The following is a 27,889-nucleotide window of genomic DNA, read 5'->3' on the forward strand; positions in this document are numbered from 1 at the left end:
TTTCATGTGGTTTCTTTTGAAACAGCCACTTGACAACGTTTGGCATATCACAGGGTTTAATGCTGAGTACAGGAGTGAGTGAATGACTACATGGGCTCTGCTGTACCCTGATACGCTGCCGGGCGCAGACTGGGTACCCATTCTGTTCACCGAGTGAACAAATACTGTATGTTGTGTTTCTCCGATTTGCTGTGCCATGCTGAGGTCTCTGGATAAGAGACTTAGAGGCTGGTGGAGGGGATAGAAACAGATAGAAACAATAGTGCTTTCATGTCTAGAGGGCTTGCATCTGTATGGAGGTTGGTATTCTGCTCTTCGGTAGCATCCTTTAAATGCAAAGCGTGAATTATGTGGGAGAAGGAAGGCTTCGTCCAAACAGCATTCATTCTAAGTCAGACTGTAACCTTGGAATGCGGTCAATTCCCGTCATCTCAAAAATCTATGTTTTTAAACACGTTCACTTCAGGATTCTTGGCTCTGGATGTGTAGTAACCTATGCATTAACTACGGTGATCTTTATTTTCAGATTGAAAACTTGCAAGAACAGCTTAGGGATAAAGACAAACAGCTGACCAATCTGAAGGACAGAGTGAAGTCCTTGCAGACAGATTCCAGTAACACCGACACTGCCCTGGCGACGCTCGAGGAGGCCTTGTCAGAGAAGGTGAGCTTGGACGAAGCAGGGGTATCAGGATTCAGGGAAACACGGCTGGGAGGAGATGTTGCAAATGCATTTAAATGAACCCTCTTTTCTCCCTGCACTCACACTGCCCCCAGGCCCAGCTGGGCCGCCCACTCCCCTGCTAGCCCTCTGCCGTAGCCTCCACTCACTGAAGCCAAGGGTGTCCTTTGGAAATGCAAGCCGAGCACCTCACCTTTGGCCCTGCTTGTCCTTGTTCTTGGATGATAAAAAGTAAAACCCTTGACCTGGTCCATACAGTCCATCCCTCCATCTGATCTGGCTCTTATCTGTCTGTCTTACTCCATTTTCTCTTTCCTTCTCCTTTGCCCTTTCTCTTTTGTATTATCCCCCACTTCCTTCCTCCTTTTCTTTCTTCCTTCTTTCCTTTCTTTCCAGACTCACCCCCTATCTCTCTTTCCCTTTTCCCCCTGTGCTAGCTAGACTGGTCTTCTCGATTTTTCAAGTGTGTCATGCTCCCTCCTGCCTCAGACCCTTTGCGCATGCTGTCACTCATCCTAGCATGTTCTTTACTCTCTGCAGACTTGATTCCTTTTTTCTGAGGGCTCAGTTTCCTGAGAAGCTATATCCCATAGTAGTTAAGAGTGTGGGCATTGGAGTCAGACTGCCTGGCTTCAAATCCATTTATACTCTGGGCAAGTTACTTCACCTTACACTTCCTCAGTTTCTTTCTCTGTTCTTGTTTAGAATGATAGGTATAATAAATTACAGCTGTTGTTATTATTTTACTACTTACTTTCTCAGGGAAGCCTCATCAGTAAAATCCTTCCTGTGTTCTCATGGATACCGTGAACTTCCCAGAGCTCATGCCACAATCTTAATTGTGCTTTTATCTATGCCTACATGATTAATCGGTCTTCTCTGCTGGACTCCAAGCCCAAGAAGTGCACCCATATTTGGGTGTTATTTATGTGTGGTTAGCTCGCCTTCCCCCTGCCTGGGATAATAATACGTGCATGGGGGAGTGCTCAGCGGAGTTGGATTGAGTGAGACCCCACCAGATGACAGGCATTGCTGTGGGCAGTGGAGTTGCTGCAGAGAATATGGGTAAAAATTCAGGCTGTCATGGAGGTTAGATTCTAATGAGGGTGAAGGAGAGAGAGACAATCAATAAGTAAATACATGAGATTGCAGAGGTCAAGGAACTCTTTCCCAGGACCTAACATTCCCATTTGTGGGATGGGAAAATTCGGTTAAATGGCCCCCAGTTCTGTAAACCAGTTTGTCTTCAAGAAGTCTTCTTTGACTTCTACTTCGGAATTACCAGGAGTTGCATGTTGAAAATCTAAGTTATTAGGCAGCACCTATGCTGACTGAATGGGCAGCTCAAGTAGGGACTGGGCGTCTGCACGTTAGCCAGCGCCCAGGTCATCTTTATGTTCCCTAGTCCGAGGGTCCACTGATCTATGTGAGAAATACAGGGGCTGAAAAATATAGTCCTATTCTATGGCTAGCTAGCTTTCACGTTCCTTATTAAAATGATAAGATTATCACTTCAGGTTAAGTTATAAGATAGATGATTTTATTTGAAGACTTTTAAGAGTAAACATAATGACTTTTCAGGGAAAGATATTCTTCTATTTTTAGCTTTGCGAATGTATTGCCAAAACTCTCTGCAGTGGTTTTGTTTGAAAAATCTGAATGAGGGAATGCTGGTTCAGAACTATTAGTGATTATGTCTCCCTTTTGCAGTTTTTGAGCGATAGGATGTCAGCCTACTTGTTTTCTTTCTCCAAATTTCTTTCTCCAAATTTACAGAAGTAAACATATACCATATAATTTTCCATGTCGTGAATTCTTGGCAGGGTTTTATCATTTTTTTCCCTCGGCTCTATTAAGATTTGATTTATTCTAGTTTAAATCCCAAAGAATTCCCAAATCTGAAACTACTCCCTTCCTTAAGCACTTCCTTTGAGGCTGAGGGGATGACTGGGAAGGAAGCTGAGGTCTGTGGGAGTCTGGCCCCTCAAACTGCCTCCACTACCTGATAATAGCACCAAAAGGAGCTACCTTCTTCTGTGTCTGCTAGTGCTGTATTTTCAAGATGCACGTCTAAATGAGCTGATCGCCAAGTTCCTTTGGGGCCCTGCCTTGACCGTAATTGTTCAGCTTGCCGGGCCTCAGTCTCAGGCACATGAAAGCTGAATTGCACCATAGATGAGGAATTGAGAGCTTAGATGTCTCAGAGGGCCTGGCAGGGAACAAAAACGAGGGAAGTGGGTTTGGTGTGATGCAGTAGGGACTATTGGTAACTGCGGTGAGTTGGAGAGTCCTTGACCTGTCTCATAACATTCACGTTCAGATTTTCAAAAATTACAATGTTCAAGCCAAACCAAATAGCTTTGGGGGCCAGCTTTGACCTGTGAGCTGTGAGCTTGGAAACCTTATTTGCATCGACTCTTTTGCCTTTCCCAGTAATGAAGAGTAAAAGCAAACAGAGAGATTTATTTAGAGGGAATTTTCAGATGGTGCCACAACCACAAAGCTAGCATACTTGAAAAGCACAGACAAAAACACTGAGTAAGAAATGGTAAGGTCCTCCTCTATCATGGGGCAAAGAATAGTAAATTTAAGTATTTATCCCAATGGGTATCAAACTTCAATGTGCATCCAAATAATCTTATCACTTAGGAGCTTCTTTTAAAAATGGTTTCCAGGGTTCCATTTCCTGGCAATTCTGACTTAATTGCTCTGCGGTGGGACCAGGAACTGGTGATTTTTAACAAGCACGCCCAGTGATTCTGATGCACATGGTCAGTGACCACACTTTGAGAAACACTACATCTATGTTCTTCTTCCATTGTAAGATGGGCAGAGGGCTCAGTGAGGGAAAATGATTGACCCAGAAATTAAAAATTTGGTGCATGTGCAGCACCATTGGCCATTTCTGAGCCCTGGGCAGACATCACTAATCAACTGTGGCACAAGCTAACTCCTGAGCCAGCACTCCAAGAAGTCTCTTAGGTTCTCACCTGGCCCGTGGTTGGGACTTTGTTGCCTACCCCATGTTAGGATTCTAAGGCCACTCAGCTCACAGGTGACGGAACAGGACTTAATCTCAACCATTCTGATCTTTGTGCTTTTAATATCACCATGTCCTTTAATGGCCTTTCCCTCATAAGATCTAATTTTATCCACACAGAATTGAACAGATCCTCTTAAACGCCGACACAGTGCAAAAAATAAAACGATTAATTAAACATTACAGAGCCATCAGAACATTGAATTACTCGCTGTCTTTTGGCCATTGAATAGAACCTGGTAGGCATTATTCACCATTCCACTTGGATTATTACATCCCATGGAGTGTGTGGTTGGTTCCTTTTCATTTCCAGGAACTTACTCAAATATTCGGAGTGTGAAAAAAATAATGCCACTTAGCAAGTTAAGATTGAGTATGACTTAGTCCGAGGATTGACACACAGAAGCTCAGCAGACAGAACCCCTGGTGTTTGTAAAGTGGTCTCCCAAGCCTTGCTGCGGCCACATGGCAGATAAGCAGTGGAGAAAAGCAGATAGCAGGGCCGGAGGCCACTGCAGTTCAGTTCCACCCAGTGATAAAGCACAAATAGATTAGACTGCGCTGAGCCAGAGGAGAGCACCAGGAACACTTGCCAATGCAAATAAGACTAAAACAAGAACACATTGTTGGAATTTCTACAAGTTAGCTGTTAATCAAGTAGATCATGGCATATTAGGGCTTTTTAACACATGTTTTTGACATCTGGCCCTGTGCGGCTGACAGTTAAATTAGTTTTGTGATTGACGGAGAAATATTTTGGAGTATTGAATCATCAATAACACTTAAAAATGTTACACTGCTTGCTGATTTTTTTTGTCATCAATGCCCAGTCAATAGCACAACTGCTTAGAGCAAAATCAACCTGCTCTCCAAATGACTCGGACACCTTCCGGATGTTAACACACATACTTCGTTTTATTTCCCTTCCTTGGAAGACAAGATGATCCCTCATTTGAGTCCTTACTTCTTCCATCAGCCGTTTTAATTGCCTGGTGTATGCCAGACAGTTTGCCCAGCCCTTTGGATGTGAGCACTGCCATTTGAGAAGCTGGCCCCGGAGGATGGGCATGCTGGAAGCCACGTGAAGGGTGCTGAGTGGGAATAAATGCCACATGACCAGGCCAGAGTAGTTCTTGGGAAGGCTTCCGAATAGTGAGGTGACACCATCAGTTTGCGGTGGACGTGATGAGATGGAGAGGGCCTGGTGGCCAGGTGACCATGTGACCGGCTCGAAGGCTTTTGCATTAAGTGTCGGCAAAAGGCAGCAAGGGCTCAGTTGCTGAAATTGTTAGAAGCCCTTGAGAGTCTACCCATACACTGAGGACATTTCCTTCTTTTGTAGATCACATACCTGGTTTGGCTCAGTGGGTAGAGCGTCAGCCTGGAGACTGAAGGGTCCCAGGTTCCATTCTGGTTAGAGGTACATGCCCAGGTTGTGGGCTTGATCCCCAGTAGGAGGCATGCAGGAGGCAGCCGATCAATGATTTTCTCTCATCACTGATGTTTCTATCTCTCTCTCTCCCTCTCCCTTCCTCTCTGAAATCAATAAAAAAAATATTTTTTTAAATATTGGTGTGGCAATGACACTTAAATATCCCAATATTATCTTTTATATTTTTGTAAGCACATAATCATCCACTTACCAGTGTCACAGACAGAGTAAAATAGGACTGTAGCTGGAATCAAGAAGAAACAAATATAGGCTATTAATGACTCATTTTTTCTATTTCTACCCCCACTATTGTAATAATATCCTTCATTTTAAAGTATTTTTAAATAATTGTAAAACAATAATGGTAGTTTTTTCCCTCCTTGAAAGCATTAGATACATAAATTATTGTCATTGAGGTAGAACAGTTGCTTCCCTGGGGGATCTTAAATCACAGACTCAGTGTTCCAGCTAACTTCCCTCTGCATTAACCACCATTCTCCATTGCCTTATGCATCAGGAATTGTCTTGTACTATGTGCTTACAAAAATATAAAAGATAATATTGGGATATTTAAGTGTCATTGCCACACCAATATTTAAAAAAATATTTTTTTTATTGATTTCAGAGAGGAAGGGAGAGGGAGAGAGAGAGATAGAAACATCAGTGATGAGAGAAAATCATTGATCGGCTGCCTCCTGCATGCCTCCTACTGGGGATCAAGCCCACAACCTGGGCATGTACCCTTGACCAGAATGGAACCTGAGACTCTTCAGTCTCCAGGCTGACGCTCTATCCACTGAGCAAAACCAGCCAGGGCCACACCAATATTTTTTAATGATGCTTTCAAAAGCAAGTTCAGATATGTGTTGAGTAATTTGAAACAAATTTTAGAAATGTAACTCAAACTTTTCTCAAGTGGAACTTTCCTTAAAAGAAAAAAGTTTCTTATTTTGATATCAGTTGTTCAGTTTGGGACACATTGTCTACCAGAGTAGTATTTTTTTTTTAAAAAAAGTGTTTTTATTGATTTTAGAGAGAGGGGGGAAGGGAGAGGGAGAGAGGGAAACATCTATTGGCTACCTCCTGCATTACCCCTATCGACAATTAAGCCTGCAACCTGGGCATGTAACCTGACCAGGAATCAAACCAGTGACCTCTTGGTGCATAGGATGATGCTCAACCAACTGATTCACACCTGTTGGGCCAACATAGTATTTTATTTCCGTATGAAAGTCAAGGGCAGACAGGTCCTCAGATCTCCTTGGATGGCTCCATGCATATGTTGCTGTCAGTCTGTTGTCATGGGCTTCTAAGACTAAGAGATCCCTGGATGTCAGCCTGGGCCTTCTGCTTGTGAGCTGAGCCACTTTGGATAAGTCAGTTGACCTTTCTGTGCCTGAGTTTCCTCATTCTACACTGTTCCCAGTAGTCATGGTTCAGACCTCGCTGTTGTGCTGAGGACTAGGTAAGCAGGCAGGTTATATAGTACCTAACACATAGTAAGCTCTCAGTAAGGGAAAGCTGCAATGTGAACTTTGCTCAAATTTAAGCAATGTTTTGGAGTCTCTACTGATTGCTAATAAACCACTGAAAAAATTCTGAAAGTAAATGAACATCTCCAAGACACATTGGACAGTCACACATACAATCAGCTAATTCTTAATTTTGTTTCAAGTTTTCACTTGAGTCAGTCCTACGTCCTGCTTCAATCCACTTTCTGCACAGAGAAGAGTCTTCGGAAACCAAGGAAAGGTCTCAGCCGTTAGATGGGAAGGCCAGCAGAGAGGGTGGGGCCAGCAAGGCTCTGGCAGGTCTGGAGCCTCAGTGCCTGAAACTCTCTCTGCTGGGATTGCTCTTGACATTTTCCCAGCACCACCATGAACCAAAACAGCCTCTGAGTTTGAACACCAATATCCCTGGTGATTCTATGATGCTAACTTTCATCAACAAGTCAAAAGCTTGTATTGATCGTCTGCTATGCCTCTCTTCACATACCCGGATTTTAATCTTGTATCTTGTATATTGATTCTTGTAGAAAATTTCTTACATTTATTGCCTCATTTCTTTGGATAGCATGTCTTGCCATATTCCATATTATACTGATGGTGTTTCACTTTTTTTTTTTTTTTTTTTTTTTATCATTGCCTCCCAGGAAAGAATTATTGAGCGCTTGAAAGAACAGCGGGAAAGAGATGATCGGGAAAGACTAGAAGAGATAGAATCTTTCCGAAAAGAGAACAAAGACCTGAAAGAGAAGGTCAATGCTTTGCAAGCTGAGCTAACTGAGAAAGAGGTGAGTCTGGAGAAACAAAGGAACCATGTTGACAGTCCTCAGAAACCCCTATTCATGGCAGCCTCAAGAGACTAATGACTAAGTGTGAGGGCATCTGTGAAGGCTTACCCTTATTTGGTAAAGCTGTCTGAGTTCAAAGGAAAACATATATGTAACTCTCTTCATTGGTGGTGCTCAATGCAGACCTTCTCTGCCAGCTGCATGTGGTGTAGCTCCTTGAAATTCTTCTTGATGCCTTGGCCTGGATGTCACTGTCCCATGATATTTTTTGTTTGAGAGAACAACAAAAACATCAACAATAATAATAACAGCTCCATTGCATTGAAGGCCTTTTATGTGCTTATCCTGGGGCTGGGTGATTTTCATTCATCTCAAATGGGTCACTCAATCCCCAGGTTAAAATATATGGTACCAGGCTGGACACAATGGTGTAGGTTAAATGTGGCTGCTCTCCTGGGACATCATTTTCACATGGTGGTAAACAATTTAAAATAATATTTTTATGTTGGAGCAAACATGGAAACAGAAAACAGATCTCACCTGCATTTTTACAGTAAAACAATATACTTTAAAGAAATTGGTTGTTGGGGGTTATGGAGAGGATGCTCTGGACTATAACCCAATACTCTTCAGTTTCCTTAGGGGTGCTTTGGGGAAGAGGTTTGAGAAGCACATTCAGTCTCCAAAACTCGGAGACATGCACATGCACCATTGTTCATGGCCCCTTCACCTTTTCCTGCAGGGCTGTTCCAGACCTTTCTCTCTGCTGTGCTCCATCACTGCAGGGTTGCCCATTTCTCAGTTCAAACTGTTCCCTCAACCAATGGATTCTGATAATTCTGTATGAATCAAAGTACAATCTAAGTTTGGAATCCGAGAAGGGCAGAATGGATGAGTAATAGGAGTTTGGGAGAAACTCAGAAGCTAAATTTATGCGCCCTAAAATTTAAACTAAAAATTTAAGTCTTTATAGAGGAGATTATGGTTTGTATATGAAAATAAAGAACACAAATCCTCTTGCTACTCTTATTTCCTGATCATCCAGCCTTGGCATCTATAACTACTGTATTGATAAGTGACCGAAGCACAGAGTTTTGCTGCATTCTTCACCAATGGCAAGTGTTCTTTATGGGTTTGCACCTTGAAATACACAAACACAAACACACACACACACACACACACACACACGCATGCATGCACGCAAGCACACACACACACTCCCCTATTTGAAACGAGATCTTGATGACATGGCGGAGCATAAGTTTTAAATGAAAATAATTTTGTAAACAGTGCCTACTCTGTACAAATGTCAGACAGGCATTTCAGCAAACATTTATTGTTCCTGTATAATAATGTGCCTGCCACCGGGCTGGGAAAGTCCGTCAAGCTTGCACCAGAGAAACAGAACTGTATTAAGAAATGTAACCACATTAAGCAATGTGTCGCAGGGAATTGGCTTACATACTTAGGGGGGCTAGTTAACTTTAAAATTTAGAGGCAAAGTCCCTAATTCATCAGGAAGGGCAGACTGGAGACCCTCCGAGGGTAGGTGACGCTGCAGTCCACAGGTGGAATTCCTTCTGTCTCAGGGAAGCCTCCATTCTGCTCTTCAGACCTTTCAACATTTCGGATCAGGCCCACCCAGGTGGTGGAGAATAATATCCTTTATTAGCGTCAGCTGACTGTGATGTTAGTCACATCTACCAAATCCCGTCACAGCCACACTCAGATTAGGGTCTGATGGAAGAACAGGGGACCACAGCCTAGCTGAGTTGACATGCAAAGCTGTTACACCAGCAGTTTAAAAGCTATCTGGAAAACAACATGCAATTGCTCTCAGCAGGGAGCTTCTAATTGAGATGGGAAGGTCACAATCTTCACCGGGACAGGATGTGTGGAGTATAAGGTCCTTCATTATTTCTGGTGGAGTGATATGATCAAGAGCATTGCTGTTTGAGCTGGAGACCTGGGTTTGAGACCTGCATCTCCCTTTCATAGCCTGGTGACGCTGGAAAAGACACGTAGCTCACGTGAGCTTCAGGTTCCGGACCTGAAGAATGAGAATGGCTCACCTGCCTCGCAGAGGGTTCCTAGGAGCTGGGCTACTGGCTGGGGAATGGTGGTAGTCATTTCATCAACAAGATGGTGCCAGTGCCTGGGAAGCAGCCCAGAATTAAAGTATCAACACCACTTACTGAGAGAACACTGAGTGCTCAGTGTCTACCTCTGTGGTGCAAAGGGGTGTATAGGAAATGTGCACTGTCTGATCTGGGTGAAACGTGAACATCTTAGTCACATAGTTAGATGTGGCTAATGATTTCATATTTAGTGATGGACATGGTCCCCCTAACCAGCAATGTTATATAAAAAAAGAAAGAAGTATATATATACTTCTTTCTTTTAAAAAAATATATTGTATTGATTTTTTTACAGAGAGGAAGAGAGAGGGACAGAGAGTTAGAAACATTGATGAGAGAGAAATGTCTATCAGCTGCCTCTTGCACACACCCCACTGGGTATGTGCCCACAACCAAGGTACATGCCCTTGACTTGAATTGAACCTGGGACCTTTCAGTCCTCAGGCCGACACTCTATCCACCGAGCTAAACTGGTTTTGGCTACTTCTTTCTTTAGTTTTTTTAGAATTTAGACTGTACAGGGAAACCCTTGGTTTCTGGGTGTGCATGATGAAGGGACCAATTTAGGTGAATTGGAAAGATTCATTCTATCTGCTGAGTCTGGATTTATGGTGGACTGGGACAGAAAGTCTACTCTACATTTTAAAATATTTGTGTCTTCGATTACACAGAAGATGTTTGAAAAATCCATTGGCCATTTGTCTGCTAAAGAAATGGAATTGTATCACCACTTAATAGGGTGTTTCTTTTATGCGTGGTTTTCCCGGAGAGGGAGGGTGGGAAAGCACTAAAGCACGTATTTTCTTTCCTATTTGTCTTAGCGTCTGCACGGCCTGACAGCAATAAATGTAAATGGGGGCTCGGGGTGTCTGCTTTGCCATGACATGTAAAGACCACCTCGGGACTTACATCATTAGCAGGACCTGGAGACGTGAAACATGCATTTACTGACCACACCGTTCGGTCACATTGGGTTCTGTTGCAATTAGATCCCGCTCGGTTCTGTAAGCTGGCCAACTTTAATTTCCTGGCCAGAGCAGACCATTGTTACGTTAGTAAGACTATATTTACTCTTTCTGCCTCACGCACACTTTACGGCTATGTATAGAACCGATGCATTCAAGTAGAAGGCATCGCTGGCAGACATGGCAGGGTTTCCCTTCCTCACGGGTGTTCTTTTTCTTGCAGTCTAGTTTAATTGATCTCAAGGAGCACGCATCTTCGTTAGCCTCGGCAGGGCTGAAAAGGGACTCGAAATTAAAATCTCTAGAAATAGCCATCGAACAAAAGAAAGAAGAATGTAGCAAATTGGAAGCGCAGTTGAAAAAGGTAAGTGAGGCCGAAGGAAAAGGAAAACCATGTTCATTTTGCAATGAATTTATAAAATTTGAAAGGAAAGGAAACAAACCCCTTATCTTCCTCTGTCTGCTGATAAAAGAATTAAACACTCTTAACTTTATTCCTAAGAAGTCTGCATCGAATCTGCCTGTGAACCTGAAAAATTATCTTAGGTTTCCTGTCTGAAAAAAAAAATATATTGAAAAAATACATGAAAATAGTAGTGGAAATAAAAACAAAATATAAAAGCCAGCCATTACTCTCTGGGCAAATCTCAACTTACCAGAAGAGATAAATGGAAATATTTGCGACCAACCAAAGAATCCAAGGGCCCGGTTATACTTTGATAAACTTTTACTGCTTTTAGAAGTAGGCCCGTTTTTCTGTTGGAACTTTGCAAAGTTTACCTGACAACATTACATTTCTAGAAGTTCACCAAAATAGTCAAGCCCCGGCATCTCTGTGGAATGACTATTTCTATTTGATCTAAGCTGGCCCTGCTTTCTGAGGGAGCTTGTTCTGCGTGAGGCTTTGGGAAGAAGGCAGCAAAGAAAGCGTTCCCATGTCTTCCCCGGGCTGCACATCTCTGTGGAGCACATCCCAGTCATGCATCGTGCCTTTGACTCTTTCCCTGTGTTGTTTGGTGCGTCTGCATTCATTGTTCACAAACTCATAACATTATGAGTTTAAGCATTTTGTTTCCCTTTGACAACATATAGACTTACTCAAAGGTGATGAGATGAATCTAAAAAAAAAAAAAAAAAAAAAAGAGAGAGAGAGACAAAGCATACAAAAAGTTGACTGCATAATTCACAGCCCATTGGATGGGGATTTATTTGCTGAAGTTATGAAACTATGATATGGACAATAGGGATGTGAAAGCATTTTATACCTGTGGAGAAATTATTCTGGATACGTTAACATTTAATAGGCTATTTTGTAGGATGCGATATGTAACTGAAATGTGATTGATTACACAATGTTCACTTTACCATGGGATTTTAGGAAATTGTCGTGAGAAATGTCTTACTAACAAAAAGTCTCCTTACCGATACAGAAAAGATAAATATACAGATCAAATCCCCTGGTAATAAAACAACAAGAAAAATCTCTGTATTGCAAAATCTGTTTCCCAATCTACTCAACATCTCACTTTTTTCCCCCAAGCAATTTCTAGTTAAGCAGAAATCTTGAACAATAAATAGAAGAATTTAAATTGCCCATTTGAGAGTGTTTAAATGGAGAGTGACTTGGCTATTCATGCAGTGGGTGTAAATATACATTTTTGACACATATATACATGTGTTCTGCAATATGTTATACATGCATGTGCATACCAAGAAATGTACTTTTTATTTACCGAGCTGTTTTGTGATCACAGAGCAGGCTCTAAGATAACTCTGTGAGACAGGGGATGTCATTGGCTCTCTTGGATGGTCCATGTTATCTCACCTTCATCAACTCGGAGGAGCCATTATGGAGATGAGGGCACACCATACATTATTTCTACAGTTTGTTTCTCTAGACACCCTCCCTTTTAGTGTAAGTCATCTACGAGATTTGAAATCTTCTAGTAATGAATTAAAAGGGAGAGGTTCATATATTGATGCTTATGGTTTCCATGCATGTATGACTTGACCAGTTTAATAAATCAGCATCTATGCAATTCAATTTTGTTTCTTTCAACATAGCCATGGTTAGACCGAGAAATCATTTTGAGCATGTGGTTTCCTTCAACACACAGGAAGACGCCATATACTGAAACTCACAAATCAAGCTCTGTAAACATTTTAGCATTATTCCTGACAATATTTTAATATTCTGCCACATCACTAGAATTAAAGTAGCAAATATGGTTGTCTTACTCTAAAGGACTAATTTTATTTATGAAAGTATAACTTATTTCTAAGTATATAAATAATCTTTGCTTATAGTATCTCCTAAATGCGTAGTATAGTGAGATTAAATAAGTTAATTATAATTTAAATATTTTCATACCTAACCTGCAGATGCTATTTTGTTATTTTTGGCTCTCTAGCATCAACTAAATTCAAAAGTTTAAAATACTTTTTCTAGTAGTCTTTAATTTCTGCTAATAAATAGTTCCGTAAAAACCTCAAGTACCCATCACCTTAAAAAGAATTGAGATCTACATGAAATATTTGAAAATATAAGCCAACAGTATGTGAATATACATATAAACACATCATTTACTCATGGAAAAATAAGCAGCTATAAAAGCTTAAGGAGTGTCTGGGCCTCCCTTTAAATAAAAGGGTATGTGACTTGTGAATAAAATATAAAGGGTTACTAAATGAAAGCTGAAAACATAATAGTTTTATTATGTCATAAATAAACCATGAATTCCCAATGGACTTTTGCTCATGATTTGTGAGTGTCCAGGTAATTTTGCCATAAAAATCTACACAACATAGATGTGTTTAGCTGAACAGAAACCTTGTCTGCCAGTGACAATGGAATCCAAATGGTGATTTAAATTTGTTTTTTTGTCTTATAAACAATTCTTGAAATTAGTAAAGTGAGTGATTATATAAAAGTTTGTGGAAAACATTCCACATACATAGTTGCTTTTAACCCTTTACTGTACTGTGTTAATTAAATACTTTGTTTTTTTTTTTTTTTTAAATATATTTTTATTGATTTTATACAGAGAGAAAGAGCGAGAGATAGAGAGTTAGAAACATCGATGAGAGAGAATCATCGATCAGCTGCCTCTTGCACATCCCCTACTGGGGACGTGCCCGCAACAAGGTACATGCCCTTGACCGGAATCGAACCTGGGACCTTTCAGTCCGCAGACCGATGCTCTACCACTGAGCCAAACCGGTGCCGGCTAATTAAATACTTTGTGATGAAAAGTGGTTACAAGCAGAAAAGGAAGTATTCTTACACATTCCACCCCCTGTCTTAAAAACAATGCAATCAAATGTCCTAATGTGAGGAAATCTCTACTGATAGGCTGGTAAAATGGTACTAACCAAATAAGGCATGGCTACTAGTTATATGTGTGCTTTATAAACTAGTGCATTCATTCATCTTAAATAGACACTTAGGGATGGAGGACTGCTCAGGGACACATAGATCAATTTGTCTTTCAAAAGAGTATTTGATGTTCGATTTGTGAAAGCAAATTTACCTTAGATGACTAGAAATCAATTGAGAAGCAATAGCAACGTGGAATGTTTTTATTTGCACTCCTTGTTAATTTCTGAAAAGGGTATTTTTTTTTAGCCATGGTAAAGTTATTATTTACTTTATTAAAGTTGAAGAAACCAAAAAATTCAGGCTCTTCAAAGGCACATGTCTTAGTGTAAAGCAAAGCAAAAATTTCCTACAGTATTTTACCTTCTGCACCTTGCTGGTGGGCCCCATGTGAATGATGCAATTGTTTGAGAAACAGAACTTGACAGAACTATTTAAAATCATGTTTTGTACATGTAAGTCCACAAACATTGAATGTTCTACACAATGTAGACAGGAGAGTATTGCCGATTCTTAAACACTTGGATCATAGTAGGAAAGTCACTGAAAATGATATTATTTTTTTTATTAAGTACAAACTAACAGTAGAAATTGGTAATGAACAATGGGTAATGCTGTATTTTGGTTCCCTCCATTCTTCCTGCTGACTGAAATTTTTACTTCTCCCATTTACTCTTAATCCTGAAAAGTCTTGCTTACTGATATTTTGCTATTGCTAACCTGCTGTTTGCTGATCTATGTTTTTCTAAAGTTAGACTGAATAGAAAATTCAGGCTTGTGTTAATATAAAAGAAGAGCTATAAATTCAATGATAAGATTTAATTAATCTTTTATTATTACCATCTTTGAAGTTCAGGTAATAAATTGCAAGCTTGGCCAGAAGTACTTCTCCTGATTCATTGCTAGAGGCCAGCACTTCATGTATCATCAAAAGTGGACAGCTTTCTTTATTTCATGGGTTATTTAACTTGAGAAAGGGAAAGTAACACAAACCTTAAATTTCTTATTCCAGCTATTCTTTTCTAGGAGCCAAAGTCAACATTTCAATTTCCCCAGAGCCTCTCACTTTCACTGTGGAATGTTTAGAAACTGAAATTTCTTCTTTTTTAACGACCAAGTTTGTCTGTGCAAATGCACTGGATTTGTTGAGCTAATGCTGTTTTTCTGGATCTTTCCTTCTTTCCCTGTCTGTGCTTCAATGCCTCCCCAACTTTGCAATGTAGCAAGCTGAGCAGTTGTTCAATCAGATGTACAACCCAGTAAGTCATTCCTGAAAGTGCCTGCTGTAACATATCAAAGCATGAGGATCCATTGATCACATGTCACAGTGTGCCATACTGGGGAGGTTTGGAAAATATTTATGAGTCTCCTCCCATTTCCGTTTTGTCAGAAGAAATGCCCTGTGCGTAGTCCGCGGCCATTTCTTCTGAATGCGAAATTTAAAAACTAAGAATCCAGGGAAACGTTGCTAGCTTTGGTATTACCTTCTTCAAGCCAGGGCTATAGAAAAGCCGAGGTCACCGCAGATCTAGGCTCACGGAATTCTTCCTTAAACCCTTAAGTGCACACTCAGGTAGCAAACAAGTCAACGTGTGCTACATTTAAATGATAGAAGTTAAAATAGGTTTAGATCTAAACATAGGGTTAGGCTCTTTGAGATTGGTAAATGCCTAACGTGATTGTGGGTTTTATGAGAGTTAAAAACGTGTCATTTGTCTGAGGACAAACTAAAACATAGTCTCCTAATAACAGCAGATAGTAACAGTTCTGATTATGGCTTCATGGTACACAAACAGGTGACTAGTAAAAAAATATGTGCAAAAGGGTCAAGAGGCCATCACTGATTCCTTTTATCCTAATGACAGGGGTGCATTCACAGGAAGCGGTTTGTTTCTTTAACACAGTTTAAAGAAGGGCTTTTCTTGCTCTGTCAGCTCAAGTGGCTTACTGGGAGACATGGTACCCGAAGGCGACCAGACTGTGTCATTTGGCAGATGTGATCTGTGCCATCACACATTCCAGTGACCTCCTGGATATAAATGCCCCTCCCAAGGAAAAGGGGCGGGGCGGATAAAGGAAACCCCTCAGCCCATCACCTTTGGTTAAGCTGCTGCTCCAGTGTCTTTAATCAGATTCAAGCTCCACCCCCCACTCTTTAATTTTTTTAAACTGAATTCTTCATGCCTTCTTCGGGCATCTTTATTAACTTCTTTGCCCAAATACAATTTTTAGCGGAGCAGGGAGAAAAAAAATCCAAATTTTCTGTCACTTCACATCTGAATGGAAGTTTTAACATGCAGGCTCAAGACAGGGTGGAGGTGAGGAAAGACAAATAAGACTGGAATATCTTCAAGACTGAAAAATGACCCTGGGGGGAAAAATGAGTGTTTTCCTTAGATCATTTAAGAAAGATATAAAGGAATCCCACTGAAATTGTGTCATTCCGACTAGCTAAGGATAATAAGAAAACCTAGTTATGTCACATTTTGGGGGTGTGCTAGACACACGGGGAGGGCTCTGTCTCTGTCGGAGCCCAGATTTAACAGGAGCAGGGTAGGAGTTCACCATCCCCTGGTGGGGTAGGTTGGGCCAAAGAATAGCTCTTGTGGACTCTTGGACCATTTCCAGAAATGTCGATGACATGGCACTTACTGGACTCTGCCTTTCTTTCACCCCAGTGATGAGTCCCCAGGACGCAAAAGTGAACTTTTAAGTCCTTTAGGTGACTAATTCAAAAGTCATTGACTGACTTTTCTACCCCCCCACCCCCCGAGTTAATTAAGCTGACCCATTGTTTGGCATCAGGGAGTAGAGCCAGGCTCTCATTATTTTAACTCCCTGTCTGCACATACTCTCAGGTTCCAGTTCTTTTTTGGACTGATAGGGATGCTGCAGCATGATGAATTTCCTATCCTTAATAGTCTTTTAAAAAATGACTGTTTTTCTGGTTATAAAAATAATATATGGTCACAGTGGAGAATTTGCAAAAGTATGGAAGGACATAGGAGAAAATTAAAAATAACAAGATATCTTTCTACACACAGATAATCACTAGGAACATTTGATTTGCTCCCAACTCAGACATCTCTTTGGTGTTATTGTTTCATTCTCTCCTCTCTGCCTTTTACCTTTTCTCCTTTTTCCTTTCCCTCTCCTCCTTCCCTCCCTTCTTTCTTCCTATTCCCTCCTTCCTTTCTTCCTATTCCCTCCTTCCTTTCTTCCTATTCTCTCCTCTTTCTTTCTTTCTTTCTTTCTTTCTTTCTTTCTTTCTTTCTTTCTTTCTTTCTTTCTTTCTTTCTTTCTTTTCTTCCTTCCTTCCTTCCTTCCTTCCTTCCTTCCTTCCTTCCTTCCTTCCTTCCTTCCTTGCTTTCTTGCTTTCTTGCTTTCTTCCTAATTCCCTATATCCTTTCATTTAAAGTCATTGACTGACTTTAAAAAAAAATCTAATACTGTATTTCTTTTCACAAAATTGTCTGTGTTTATTGAGTTTTATATCCTAATTTTTATTAACATATCAGAATTTTTTCATATTATTCACTGTTCTTCCAAAACTCTACTTTAACACTTACTCCACTCTATTTTCTCATTCACCGAATGTTGTTCATTTCTATCCTTCTCCCCCGCCCCCCTCGTGTGTGTGTGTTTGCCAATATAAACAGTGTTCTCCAGAACGTCTTTTTATGTTAATTTTCCAACATTTCTGTGTTTTGTTTTTCATAGAATAAATTCCTGGCCAGTGATTTTTAAAAACTCCTAATAGTTTCTGGTATTTGCGTTTTAGAAAAGTTCCACCAAGAAACATTTCTTCCCACACTGAATCAGGGCAGCCTTTTCTGCCACATCCGACTAACACTAAGAACCATCATTTTACATAACTCTGACAAATGCATATGCACGTTTTTTTCATTTCCTTTTTAAAATTATTAGTGTGGCTGAGATTTTTAACACATTATTTGTGCTTTTTTTCTGTAAAGTGTTCCTTTAAACCATTTAAGCATTTGCTTTTTAGTTTACTGTTTTGTTCATTAGTTTGTATGAGTAATATTATGCTAGGAATAGAACCTTTGTTAAATTTGTGACAAAATTTTAATTTTTTTTTTTTTTACATAGAAAAGCATTTTTAGACTTTTGACCTGGGACTCCCTTTGAGATTTCCTCATTGTCTTTATACTTAGAAGTCATTTCTGATTTTAAGAATAGATTCTCAAAATTTAATGTTAATTTTTATATCAGTTTAACCCATTTACTTACTTTTATTTTATTTTGATGCATGATGAATGATGAGGTTTCAACTTTATATTTTTCTCAGTGGATCAACTAATTATCTCAATACCATTAAACAACAACAAAAAAATATTCCTTTATCTTCTGACCTTGACACTATTTTATTGTATAATAAGTTTTCATATGGATAAATACCTTAGATTCTGAACTTCTATTCATTTGTATCAATGTTCCTTGCTTGTTGGGTCAGAATTTTAATTATTGTGTCATTATAATATTTTTAAACATCTAGTGAAACAAATTCCACCCTATTGCTTTCTGCTTTTCATTTTGTCTTGTTTTGTTTTAATGCTCTTAGCTTTTAATTTTCTATTGTTCCAAGTAAACTTTAGGATCACCTTTCAATTAAAAAGCACACATGCTGGTGATTTTAATTTGAATACTAATCAACCTATAAAGTAATTTTAGAATGCTTGATATCTTCCAATATTCATGAATTCAATACAATTTTTATTTATTTCAGTGATCTTTTAGAGTCAAGTTTTGATATTTTTCTATTATAGGCCTGTGGTATTGCTTTTAAAGTATAGTCTTAAGCATTTCTATATATATAATTTTAGGTTGCTGCTGTGAATGTTATAGTTCTCCTTTTATTTTCTCATTAGTTATTAGTACCTATAGAATTAGTTTTATTTTTGTATGTTTCTTTTTAACATGGCCACCTACAAATTTGGTGAATTATAACAGTTTTTTTTGTTAAATAAGATAATTTTACAGTCAGTCATATGTCCATCTGTCTAAACTAAATCAGAGTAAATAAGTTTTTTGGAGTCCTCCTGGGAGTAATGTTTTCTTAGAGTAGCAATAAGCCTACTTTTAAAAACCTCTGCACTAAATGATACTCTAATACCATTTCTTAGGAATCAAACTTTGCTTTTATATCTTTATTATTTCTTATAATAACCACCTTTCTGTAGCTTAACTACCAGTCTCTACTCCCAAAGTAGTTTTGTCTTGTTATTATGAACACTGTAGGTTATCTTCAGTTGAGTTGTTTTCTTCCCTTAGTTCTTAATTCTAGACAGATAATGTGTGTGTGTGTGTGTGTGTGTAATTGTTTTTTTTGTTTTGTTCGTTTTTTATCAGTTTGGAATACCTTCTTTGCAGTAGTCCCAAAGGCTATTGTGCCCAGTGATGGTGTCCTGAATTTTCTTACAAATGTTTAACACACCTTTAGACCTCTCAGTCTTATATTTATTGCTTTGTATAATACCTCACTGCTATTAGGCAAGTGACTGATCTGGAGGCACTGGGGCAGCCTTGTTACTGGCCAGAGCTCACCTGAGATGCCTCTGATGTTCCCACATGCATGTGAATCCCCTGTCTGGTTCCTAGCCATTGAAATCCCGTCTCTTCTGTAAATGCATCTTTTGCAGGGCTCACATTTTACAGAAGGGTTTAAAAGAAAAAGATCAAGCATTTTGCCAGTCCAGTGTGTGTGTGTGTGTGTGTGTGTGTGTGTGTGTGTGTGAAATCTTGCTAATATTCAGTGAAGTCTTTCTGATTTTTTTGTCATTATAGGACTGTGTAATCACAGGAACATGCTGGGCTGAATTACATATATGTTCACAGTCTTTGTCTAGTACAGTAGTTTCTTTTTATTATTTTTAGTCTGTTTTTGAAATTTAGTTTATTCACTCATAGACTGGCAAATCACAATTACTTAAGAGATGATTCAAGATAGATAATTCAGGACATACTCATAGCATGTACACACACACACACACACACACACACACATACACACACACCTCACACTTGATCCAGGCTTTCAATATCTGAAGAACTCAAGTAACATTTGAAGTGACACTTAAGATTTGAAGTTACATGTTTTGTTTTAGAATATCTAGGCAATACTTCAGTTCTCTGTATTGCTATTTTAAGTGATTTCTTAGTTAGAGGTATTACCTTAATATTTACTTTTGTTTGAAAGGTGTAAAAAGTATTAAGCATACAGTTGAGTCTTTTTATTTTGTGTATGTGACATCAGAAACATTATTTTGAACATTTTTTAACGTTTATTTATAAATACCCTATTTGTCCCACCTATAACAAGAAATGTCTTTTAGGAATAGTTATAACGTGCAAATTGTGAACATTCTGTGTGTATTTAGGTGGATTTGTGAAAGACTACTTTTCCATAGAAGTAAATCGTGTAAAACTCGTTGTTATTAGTTTCCAAATGTATTATTTAGATCTCAGCTATATGCTATTAATTGACTAGACTTCTAATAAAATTTAAAATTTATGTCAGAGTTAGATAATAACCCTTAAAACTTTATTTAAAAGAGTAATTATTTGTTCCTAACTCAGAGTGAAGTAAACATTATAATTTCTCTTAGAAGAGTGAAATCAAATGCGTTTAAAGTAGCTCGTACTCCCTGCTTCACTGTTAGGATACGAACAGCGTGTTAAAGCGCTGTTACCAGACACTAAACCCCTGTAGGTCCCACAGTTGAGAATCATATTTTCACAGCGCATACATTTAGCAAATTATTGCTACAACCCATAAACCGCAGGGAAGACACACAGGTTACTGTTCTGCTTGCACTTTATGGTCAGGACTAATCATTTGTCTGAGAGAAAGGACTTTTTTATGAAAATTGTCGGGGCTCATTTCAAAGAGAGAATGTTATATAATATTATAATTGAATATTCCCTGCCTGGATTCACAGTAGGTTTCTGGACCAAAGTTAATGCTTCCCTTTCCGTGCACTTGGAATGATGAACTACCACTTTATTGAAAATAATCAATGGCCAAACGATACATGAGGAATGTCAATAAACTTAGAATTTGTCGTAGCGATACTATCAACCCCTGGTTTGGCTTCAGCCACTTTTTGCTCTTAACTTTGACTTAGATGTAGCATTTATCTGAAATTTTGCTCTGTTTCCCGAAATAGTTCTAAATTCTTTCATGAATAGAACCCCTGGGTATTGTTATGTACCACCTGTTTTACTAGTAAGTCATGACTAGATTTTTCCTCTGAGCTTGATTCGAGCTTTCAGATTCAGCTCACGCCCACGTGCCAAGGCAGCAAAGGCCTGAATCTTGGTTATTCCCGCTTATGGGGGAATTTACTTCCTTGTGGAAATCCAAGAAACATAAGTGGGGGACTCGCTAAGCTTGCCGGTTTAATATGTCATATAGACATTTCTGTGGTGTTCTTTCCTGAATTTTCTCTGTTTCTATACAATCCTTGAAAGTGGCTCTAGAAGTTACCAGAAATACTCTGAGGCAGAACTGCGTACCTGGGTCTGTTCTGAAACTGAACTGTGTCTTCAGCAAAATAAAATCTCTACAGTTCGTAAAGAATGCTCATTGGCATTCCTTTGGTTTTAATGACTGGTGGGTAGCTTTGGAAGTGATAATGTACTTGGCTATATTTATGATAAATAAGCCCTGAGATCATTAAAGGAAAAGCCACACCGATTTGCATTTTCAAGAGCTAGATTCTTGGCTAATGCTATGCCTCAGAAGCATGGAATGGGCAATAGCTCCCTGGCCTTTTGAGGAACCTCATTTCAAGCCAGCAGATTCAGTGGAGAAATAAATACTGTACATTTTCATTCTAAACCTTGAACAGGTCAGAATGCCATGGTAGGAATTGCTCAGGAAATGTTTTATTCAAATAGATCTATTATTTCTCCCCTGTCAGTATCTAAAGTATATTGGGCTCAGTCGAAACCAGTTTGGCTCAGTGGATAGAGCATCAGCCTGCGGACTGAATGGTCCCAGGTTCGATTCTAGTCAAGGGCATGTACCTTGGTTGTGGGCACATCCCCAGTGGGCATAGGGGTGTGTGCAGGAGGCAGCTGATTGATGTTTCTCTCTCATCGATGTTTCTGGGTCTCCATCTCTCTTCTTTCCTTTCTGTAAAAAAAAAAAAAAAAAAAAAAAAAAAAAAAAAAATCAGTAAAATATATTAAAAAATAATAAAGTACATTAGGCCCAAATCTGTTGTTTGTTTTAGATCCCCACCAGGGTCTGTCAATCTAGATTAAACAATCCATGCCACAATGTGAAGAGGCAAGAGTATTACCTCAATGCCAATAACTGCTTTCCTCACCTCCTTTTTGATGAAGGCTGTGGCCTTACAACTTTGAAGATAGCATTGGCTTTTTAAGCTCAAGTTCTCCTGTGTTTATTTAGTATAATTTCACTCCCGTGTCTGTAGGCCACAGCATGATACACCCATGCTATCCTGGTTAACAATTCCAGCCTGTCCGCTAAGATGCTGTGATTCAGGCTGAATAGAGCCGATTACCTGAAATACCTTCTGTAAATCCCATCGAGACTTTTGGATCCAACACTCAGGTTGGGCTGGGGACTCACCAGGCTTTAGTCCTATGGACCCTTCTCTTCCCGTTTGTGTTTGCATAGACCCTGCTGGTGACCCAGGAGCAGCTGTTCTTCTCCCATCTCTGTGGGGCTCTTTCTTAAGAAGAAAGGGATCTATAGTGGAGAACAGATTTGGGCCTCATGTACTTTAGACACAGACAAGGGGGAGATAATAGAACTATTTGAATAAAGCATTACCTCAGCAATTCCTACCATGGCATTCTGACCTGTTCAAGGTTTAGAATGGAAATGTTTTTTGGTGTTCTACTGACTTAAACAAGTTTTAAATGCTATCAGTTTGCACCTTTATTTAATAACTCTTCCAAAAATTCGGACACTAATATTGAAGGTGGCTTGACATAGATAATTTTGCCCAGAAATCAGTACATATTGATAGAGATGGATAGATGTATTTAACTCAAAGGTGTTTTAGAGGTTACCCATTCCTTTCAAAAGGGAGAATCACAGACACCCAGCCAGCTGCAAACTTGCATAGGTTTCATTTTAATAATACGAGTCCTCTCTCTCACCATACCCACTTTTGGGGTTGAAAAGACTACCACCCATCTAGTTTCACACCCATGCTGAAAGCTAGCCTTGGATCACTTTCTTCTCTTCAAGGAACTAAAATTAGGAATGTGTTCATAAACCTGGTGCCAGCAGCTTCCTCTGTGAACCTAGCAGCTTCTCTAAGACATATGTAATACCTTGTCAATGAAAATTAAATAAACCTATTAACTTAGCTTGTAACGAGCCCTACTGATGGTACACATAGCATAAAATAATCATCATAATAAAAACAAATGGATAATGCCTTTCACATGTTTATCATTTTTTAGATTTCACAGTTGCAAGAGAGGCTAATTCATTTACCTACAGTCATAAGGTACAGGGCCAGACTTAGAATCTAGGTCTTACAACTAGTAATCCTGTGCCCACTTATTAAAAATAGTGATAATAATAATCTTAAGAATAAAAGCAGCCAAAAGAAACCACAGTGACTGACTTCTAGCTCTTTGTGTATCTTTAAATCTGAGTCAAAAAGGAATTTCAACCTGTCATAAGTAAGCCATCAAAACATACTCATTTATTTGAATGTTTCTAGGGGCTCATTACTCAGTTTATTAATTATTTTGTAAAGATTTAGTGTTATTATTTGGGTAGTTTAAGAAAAAATGTTATAAAAAGGTTTTTAGCTGCTGAACAATAATGGTAAAATACTACAGAAGTAGAAGAGAATTAACATGAAATTCTTTTAGCAATTTAAAAACTGTATTATAAATATTTTTTGTTACAAGACTAATGAGTTGATTCTTAATATCACAAATAGAAATAGTTATATGGAGTATTTTCTGTTACCTATTCTACTTTTAAAAGGGGAGATTAACAAATGAAAATATTCATAACTATAATTTAAAATAAAATTATTAGATGAATAAACTCCTAAAGATAAATTTGCTTAATATACCTTTTCAGATTATTTTAATTATACTGAACTATTTACTAATAGATTAACAACAAACCCCAGTATACAAACTAAATAAATGAAAAATAAATGTTTTCTGAGGAGTGTTGGTAAAAGGGGGTAAGCTAGTACATGATAGTATGTTGAATTGCTGTATTTTTCCAAGATCTTTTGTATAGTCAAGTTTTTTCTTGAATAAGGAGATCTTCAGGAGATCCAAAGCAAATTATTCACCTTCTATCCTCATGCTTAAATAATATGTTACATGCAAAATATTATTCTAAAAATGATTATTTTGTCATGAATAAGAAATTTATTTTATGTATACTAATTTTTTGAATTTTTTTCTACTAAATCATTGCAAAGACTGTCAACCTTTTAACAGTAGTATTAGTATTAATTTTTCTAACCATGCATGATTCATTTGACCCCTCAGTAGCTGTAGCTTGCTTGCCTTGTTTTTCCCTAAAATTAAAAAAAAAAAAAGGTGTACAAAAATCACAATGAACACTTGCTCTCCATAGCAAGACAGCAGAACAACTTTGTCCTGATAAATGGTTAACATTTTATTTCACACATGGGTGCTGGAGATACAGACATAGATGACTTTCTATGTTGACTGTGCACTTTTGTTAAAGGACTTGTTTTCCCCTGCCTGCTCTTTGAAGAAGCCAATTAGGAGTAATGGGAAACAAGGGGTAGGCAACACATCGCAGTGCAGTGTTACTTCCATCTGTTCGGGAATATTTCAGCCAAAAGTTTATTTTTTTTGGGGGGGGGGGTGGGGGAAGCCATCACACAGTCTCTCACACACAAAACCACAAATACTTTGGCTGCAAATTATTCCGCAGTGTTGTTGCTGTGTTGTTGCCGTGTCTGTTCTCGTGTGTAAAGCTGCCACCCATCCATGCATGTGTTTGCGATTCTCGTCTGTGTGCTTGTTCATGAACTAGCTCCTCCTCCTCCTGGTTCAGGCTAAGTTTACTGGATAGAGCAAGGATTTATGGGTATGACTGTCAGCTGGAGAGTCCCTCCTCACGTCAAGTCTTCCCTTCAAAGGCATCTTCTGCTGGAACTTCTCAGTGGGAGGGAGTGCTCAGTGATCAGGAAGCCAGTCTCCTCTATGCTACCTGGCTTTGCGTGTGCCCTGGATGGCTTCATGTTGTTGTATCTCAGTTTCTCTGTGTTGGAAAAGGAAACTGTTGGTATGAATCACTTTCTTGACTGTGAGACAACTGTCGGTCCTGCTTGACAAATGACCAGGTAGCATCGCAGTCTCTACTCCCACCTCCCCTGGGATGTTTGGTGGGCAAAAAAGAAAAAGAAAAGAAAAGAAAAGAAAAGAAAAAAGCTGTTTTTAATGTAATAAAATATCAACAATAAAAAATTCTCCATTGAAACTGTAATATAATTTAAAATCAACGTTGTTCTATTAATAAGATAGCTGACGTGTGCGATTTTCCCATTTTGCCTTTCAACTGACAGTATACCCATAATTCTTGGTGATTATCGTTTTGTTCTCCAAAGTTAATTTCTTGGCATTTGGTGACTGCACTATCTCTTGTTCTAAATTGTTGTCTTAACTCCATTCCTTAAAAATACAATATCGAAGGCTCATAACATTGAAGATGACTCCAGGATGAACCCCGAGTTTGCAGACCGAATAAAACAGCTTGATAAAGAGGCGACTTACTATCGCGACGAATGTGGCAAGGCCCAAGCTGAAGTGGACAGGTTGCTGGAGATCCTCAAGGAGGTGGAGAACGAAAAGAACGACAAGGACAAGAAGATCGCGGAACTGGAGAGGTAAATGTCGCAGTCGCGTTGTGAATGGCCCACAAGCAAGAGAGCATCGGTCGCGTAGTTACCGTAGTTACCGTCATGGCTTTAGAATGCACGTTCCTATTTCGAGTCAGAAACAAGTTATGTCTGAGGAATCTGGCCTGTTTAGGATGATGTCGGGTTTCTGTGGGCTACTCAGAAGGCATTTGGCTTATCTTTTGATGGCTTATGCACTTCTGAAGTGTGTAAGAAAATAGTGTTCTGGCATTGGTGCCAGCCAAGTGTGTAAGAAATTAAGGCTTTGACTACCTGAAAGCTCAGTGTTTTTTTCTTCCCCCCAATCAAAGACAAACATTTGTGGTTTAGGCTTGTCTCAAGCAAAGAATATGGAAGATTATATGGTAGATGGAAATTCATTCGCGATTGGGGGAAGGAAAGGAGTTGCAGTGGTTTTTGTTTGGCACATGACGATAAGTTCATCTTGGGCTTTATCTTTTAAGAGGACCTTAGGACATTTGGTAAATAAATACGTTTGAAGAGGGTCTGAGGCAGGCCTACCTGATAGCAAATTCTGTCTAAAAAACAAAGACGGTTATATCAGGGTTCCAGAGTACTTAGATTTTTAGATAAATCATGTCCATATTGTATGTATGCATAGTAAGAACTGTAAAAATAAGCTTTCCATCAGTGCTTTTTCCTGTATTTCATATAAGGAAAGAATTTTACGTAACTCCATAACCTTTCAGGATTCCTTATTGGTTCAGTAATAAGGAAGAATTTGTCTTTCCTAGATTCAGTGCATATGGAAGAGATCAGCCAATTTTGAATAAATCCGTAAGTGTTTGCCAGCTCTGACCAAGACACCCGTGCGGGCCCAGTAGACTTCAGGATATATGCAGAATAGCTCTCTGTGGGGTGTAGAAAGATCGTGGGCTTTAGAGACAGAAAGACATGGGTTCAGATTTTGCCTCAGCTTCATGCCAGCTGTGTGACCGTGGATCTTGTTAGAAGTGTATCTCTAATAACCTATTAAAATGTATCAGCCTAGCCAGTTTTGCTCAGTGGATAGAGAGCCAGCCTGCCAACCAAAGGGTCCCGGATTCAAGTCTGGTTAACCTTGGTTGCAGGCTCCTCCTTGGCCTGGGCCCTGGTTGGGGCGCCTACAGGAGGCCATAAAATCAATGTGTTTCTCTCACATCACTGTTTCTCTCTGTCTTTCCCTCTCATTTCTACTCTCCCCAAAAACTCAATGGAAAAATATTCTCCGATGAGGATAAATAAATAAAGTATCATACTTGGTAGGTAGCAATTCCCAATGTAAGATAGGATTTAAATAAATTCTCAATATTACTTGGCTTGGTATTAAATGGACAGATTAGTTCTCAATAAAATTTTGACATTTTCAAATATAGTATTAAATATATTTGAACTCCAAATCAGTTAATAATCTTTTAAAGATCTTAGCATTAGTTTGGAAATAACCTGATTTTTATTGAATGAGACCAGTTTTAGCAATTAAACCAAAACTTTATTTTCCTGAGTTAAGTATACAAATTAAAATTTTTTTAAAAGGACTTTATTTCAATGTTAAAATGTGGAAATGTCCTGCCAGTTTACTGGTTCTGAAAAACACTGTTAATTTTAGATATATGGCTCTTTTGGAATTACATTTTAGGATTAACATTTTTCTTAAACAGCTAGCATGAGATCACAGGGAAGTAATGGTCATGCCTCTCTCGCTGGTGACAATCCCAAGGCCCTGGCAGGTTGAACATCCTCTGGATTGGCCTGGTAGCCAGAGAGACATTATAATGTAGGTCTCCGGACCCCTCGTCCACTGCTCTGGGAAGCAGATCCCCATTGGGAAGATGCCTTAGATAGTTATACCAGTGACATTAATAATAGTAATTGGAATCTCAATAATAGGTTATGCTAATTGTGTATTAGACTCTCTGCTAAGCACTTGACCTGCAATACTGCACACCACTACATCTTACCCACAACATATCCCCATTTTCTAGATGAGAAAACTATGATTTGATACAAATTAAATAACTTCCTCAAGATGGCAGAATTTATAAGAATCCAAG

At 39.0% G+C, this 27,889-nt stretch overlaps 1 protein-coding gene across 6 annotated transcripts in view; it reads left to right on the forward strand.

Annotated features, from left to right (window-relative positions):
• Positions 1 to 27,889, forward strand: part of ERC2 (ELKS/RAB6-interacting/CAST family member 2) — an 876,217-nt gene that overhangs the window by 399,402 nt on the left and 448,926 nt on the right. For 4 of the 6 annotated variants that reach the window (XR_006741074.1, XR_006741075.1, XR_006741076.1 and 1 more), the window contains exons 8-12: positions 527 to 664; positions 7,307 to 7,447; positions 10,774 to 10,914; positions 15,150 to 15,185; positions 25,630 to 25,823. Coding sequence is in view for 1 of the 6 variants with exons in the window: in XM_045579041.1 (XP_045434997.1) it covers positions 527 to 664; positions 7,307 to 7,447; positions 10,774 to 10,914; positions 15,150 to 15,185; positions 25,630 to 25,823 (650 nt within the window). In the remaining 5 variants the exon portion in view is untranslated. The remainder of the gene's footprint in view (positions 1 to 526; positions 665 to 7,306; positions 7,448 to 10,773; positions 10,915 to 15,149; positions 15,186 to 25,629; positions 25,824 to 27,889) is intronic. The other 2 variants (XR_006741077.1, XR_006741078.1) reach the window with 1 other exon arrangement.

Source organism: Pipistrellus kuhlii, unplaced genomic scaffold (genome assembly GCF_014108245.1).
Source record: "Pipistrellus kuhlii isolate mPipKuh1 unplaced genomic scaffold, mPipKuh1.p scaffold_m20_p_11, whole genome shotgun sequence".
Taxonomy (NCBI): Eukaryota; Metazoa; Chordata; class Mammalia; order Chiroptera; family Vespertilionidae; genus Pipistrellus; species Pipistrellus kuhlii.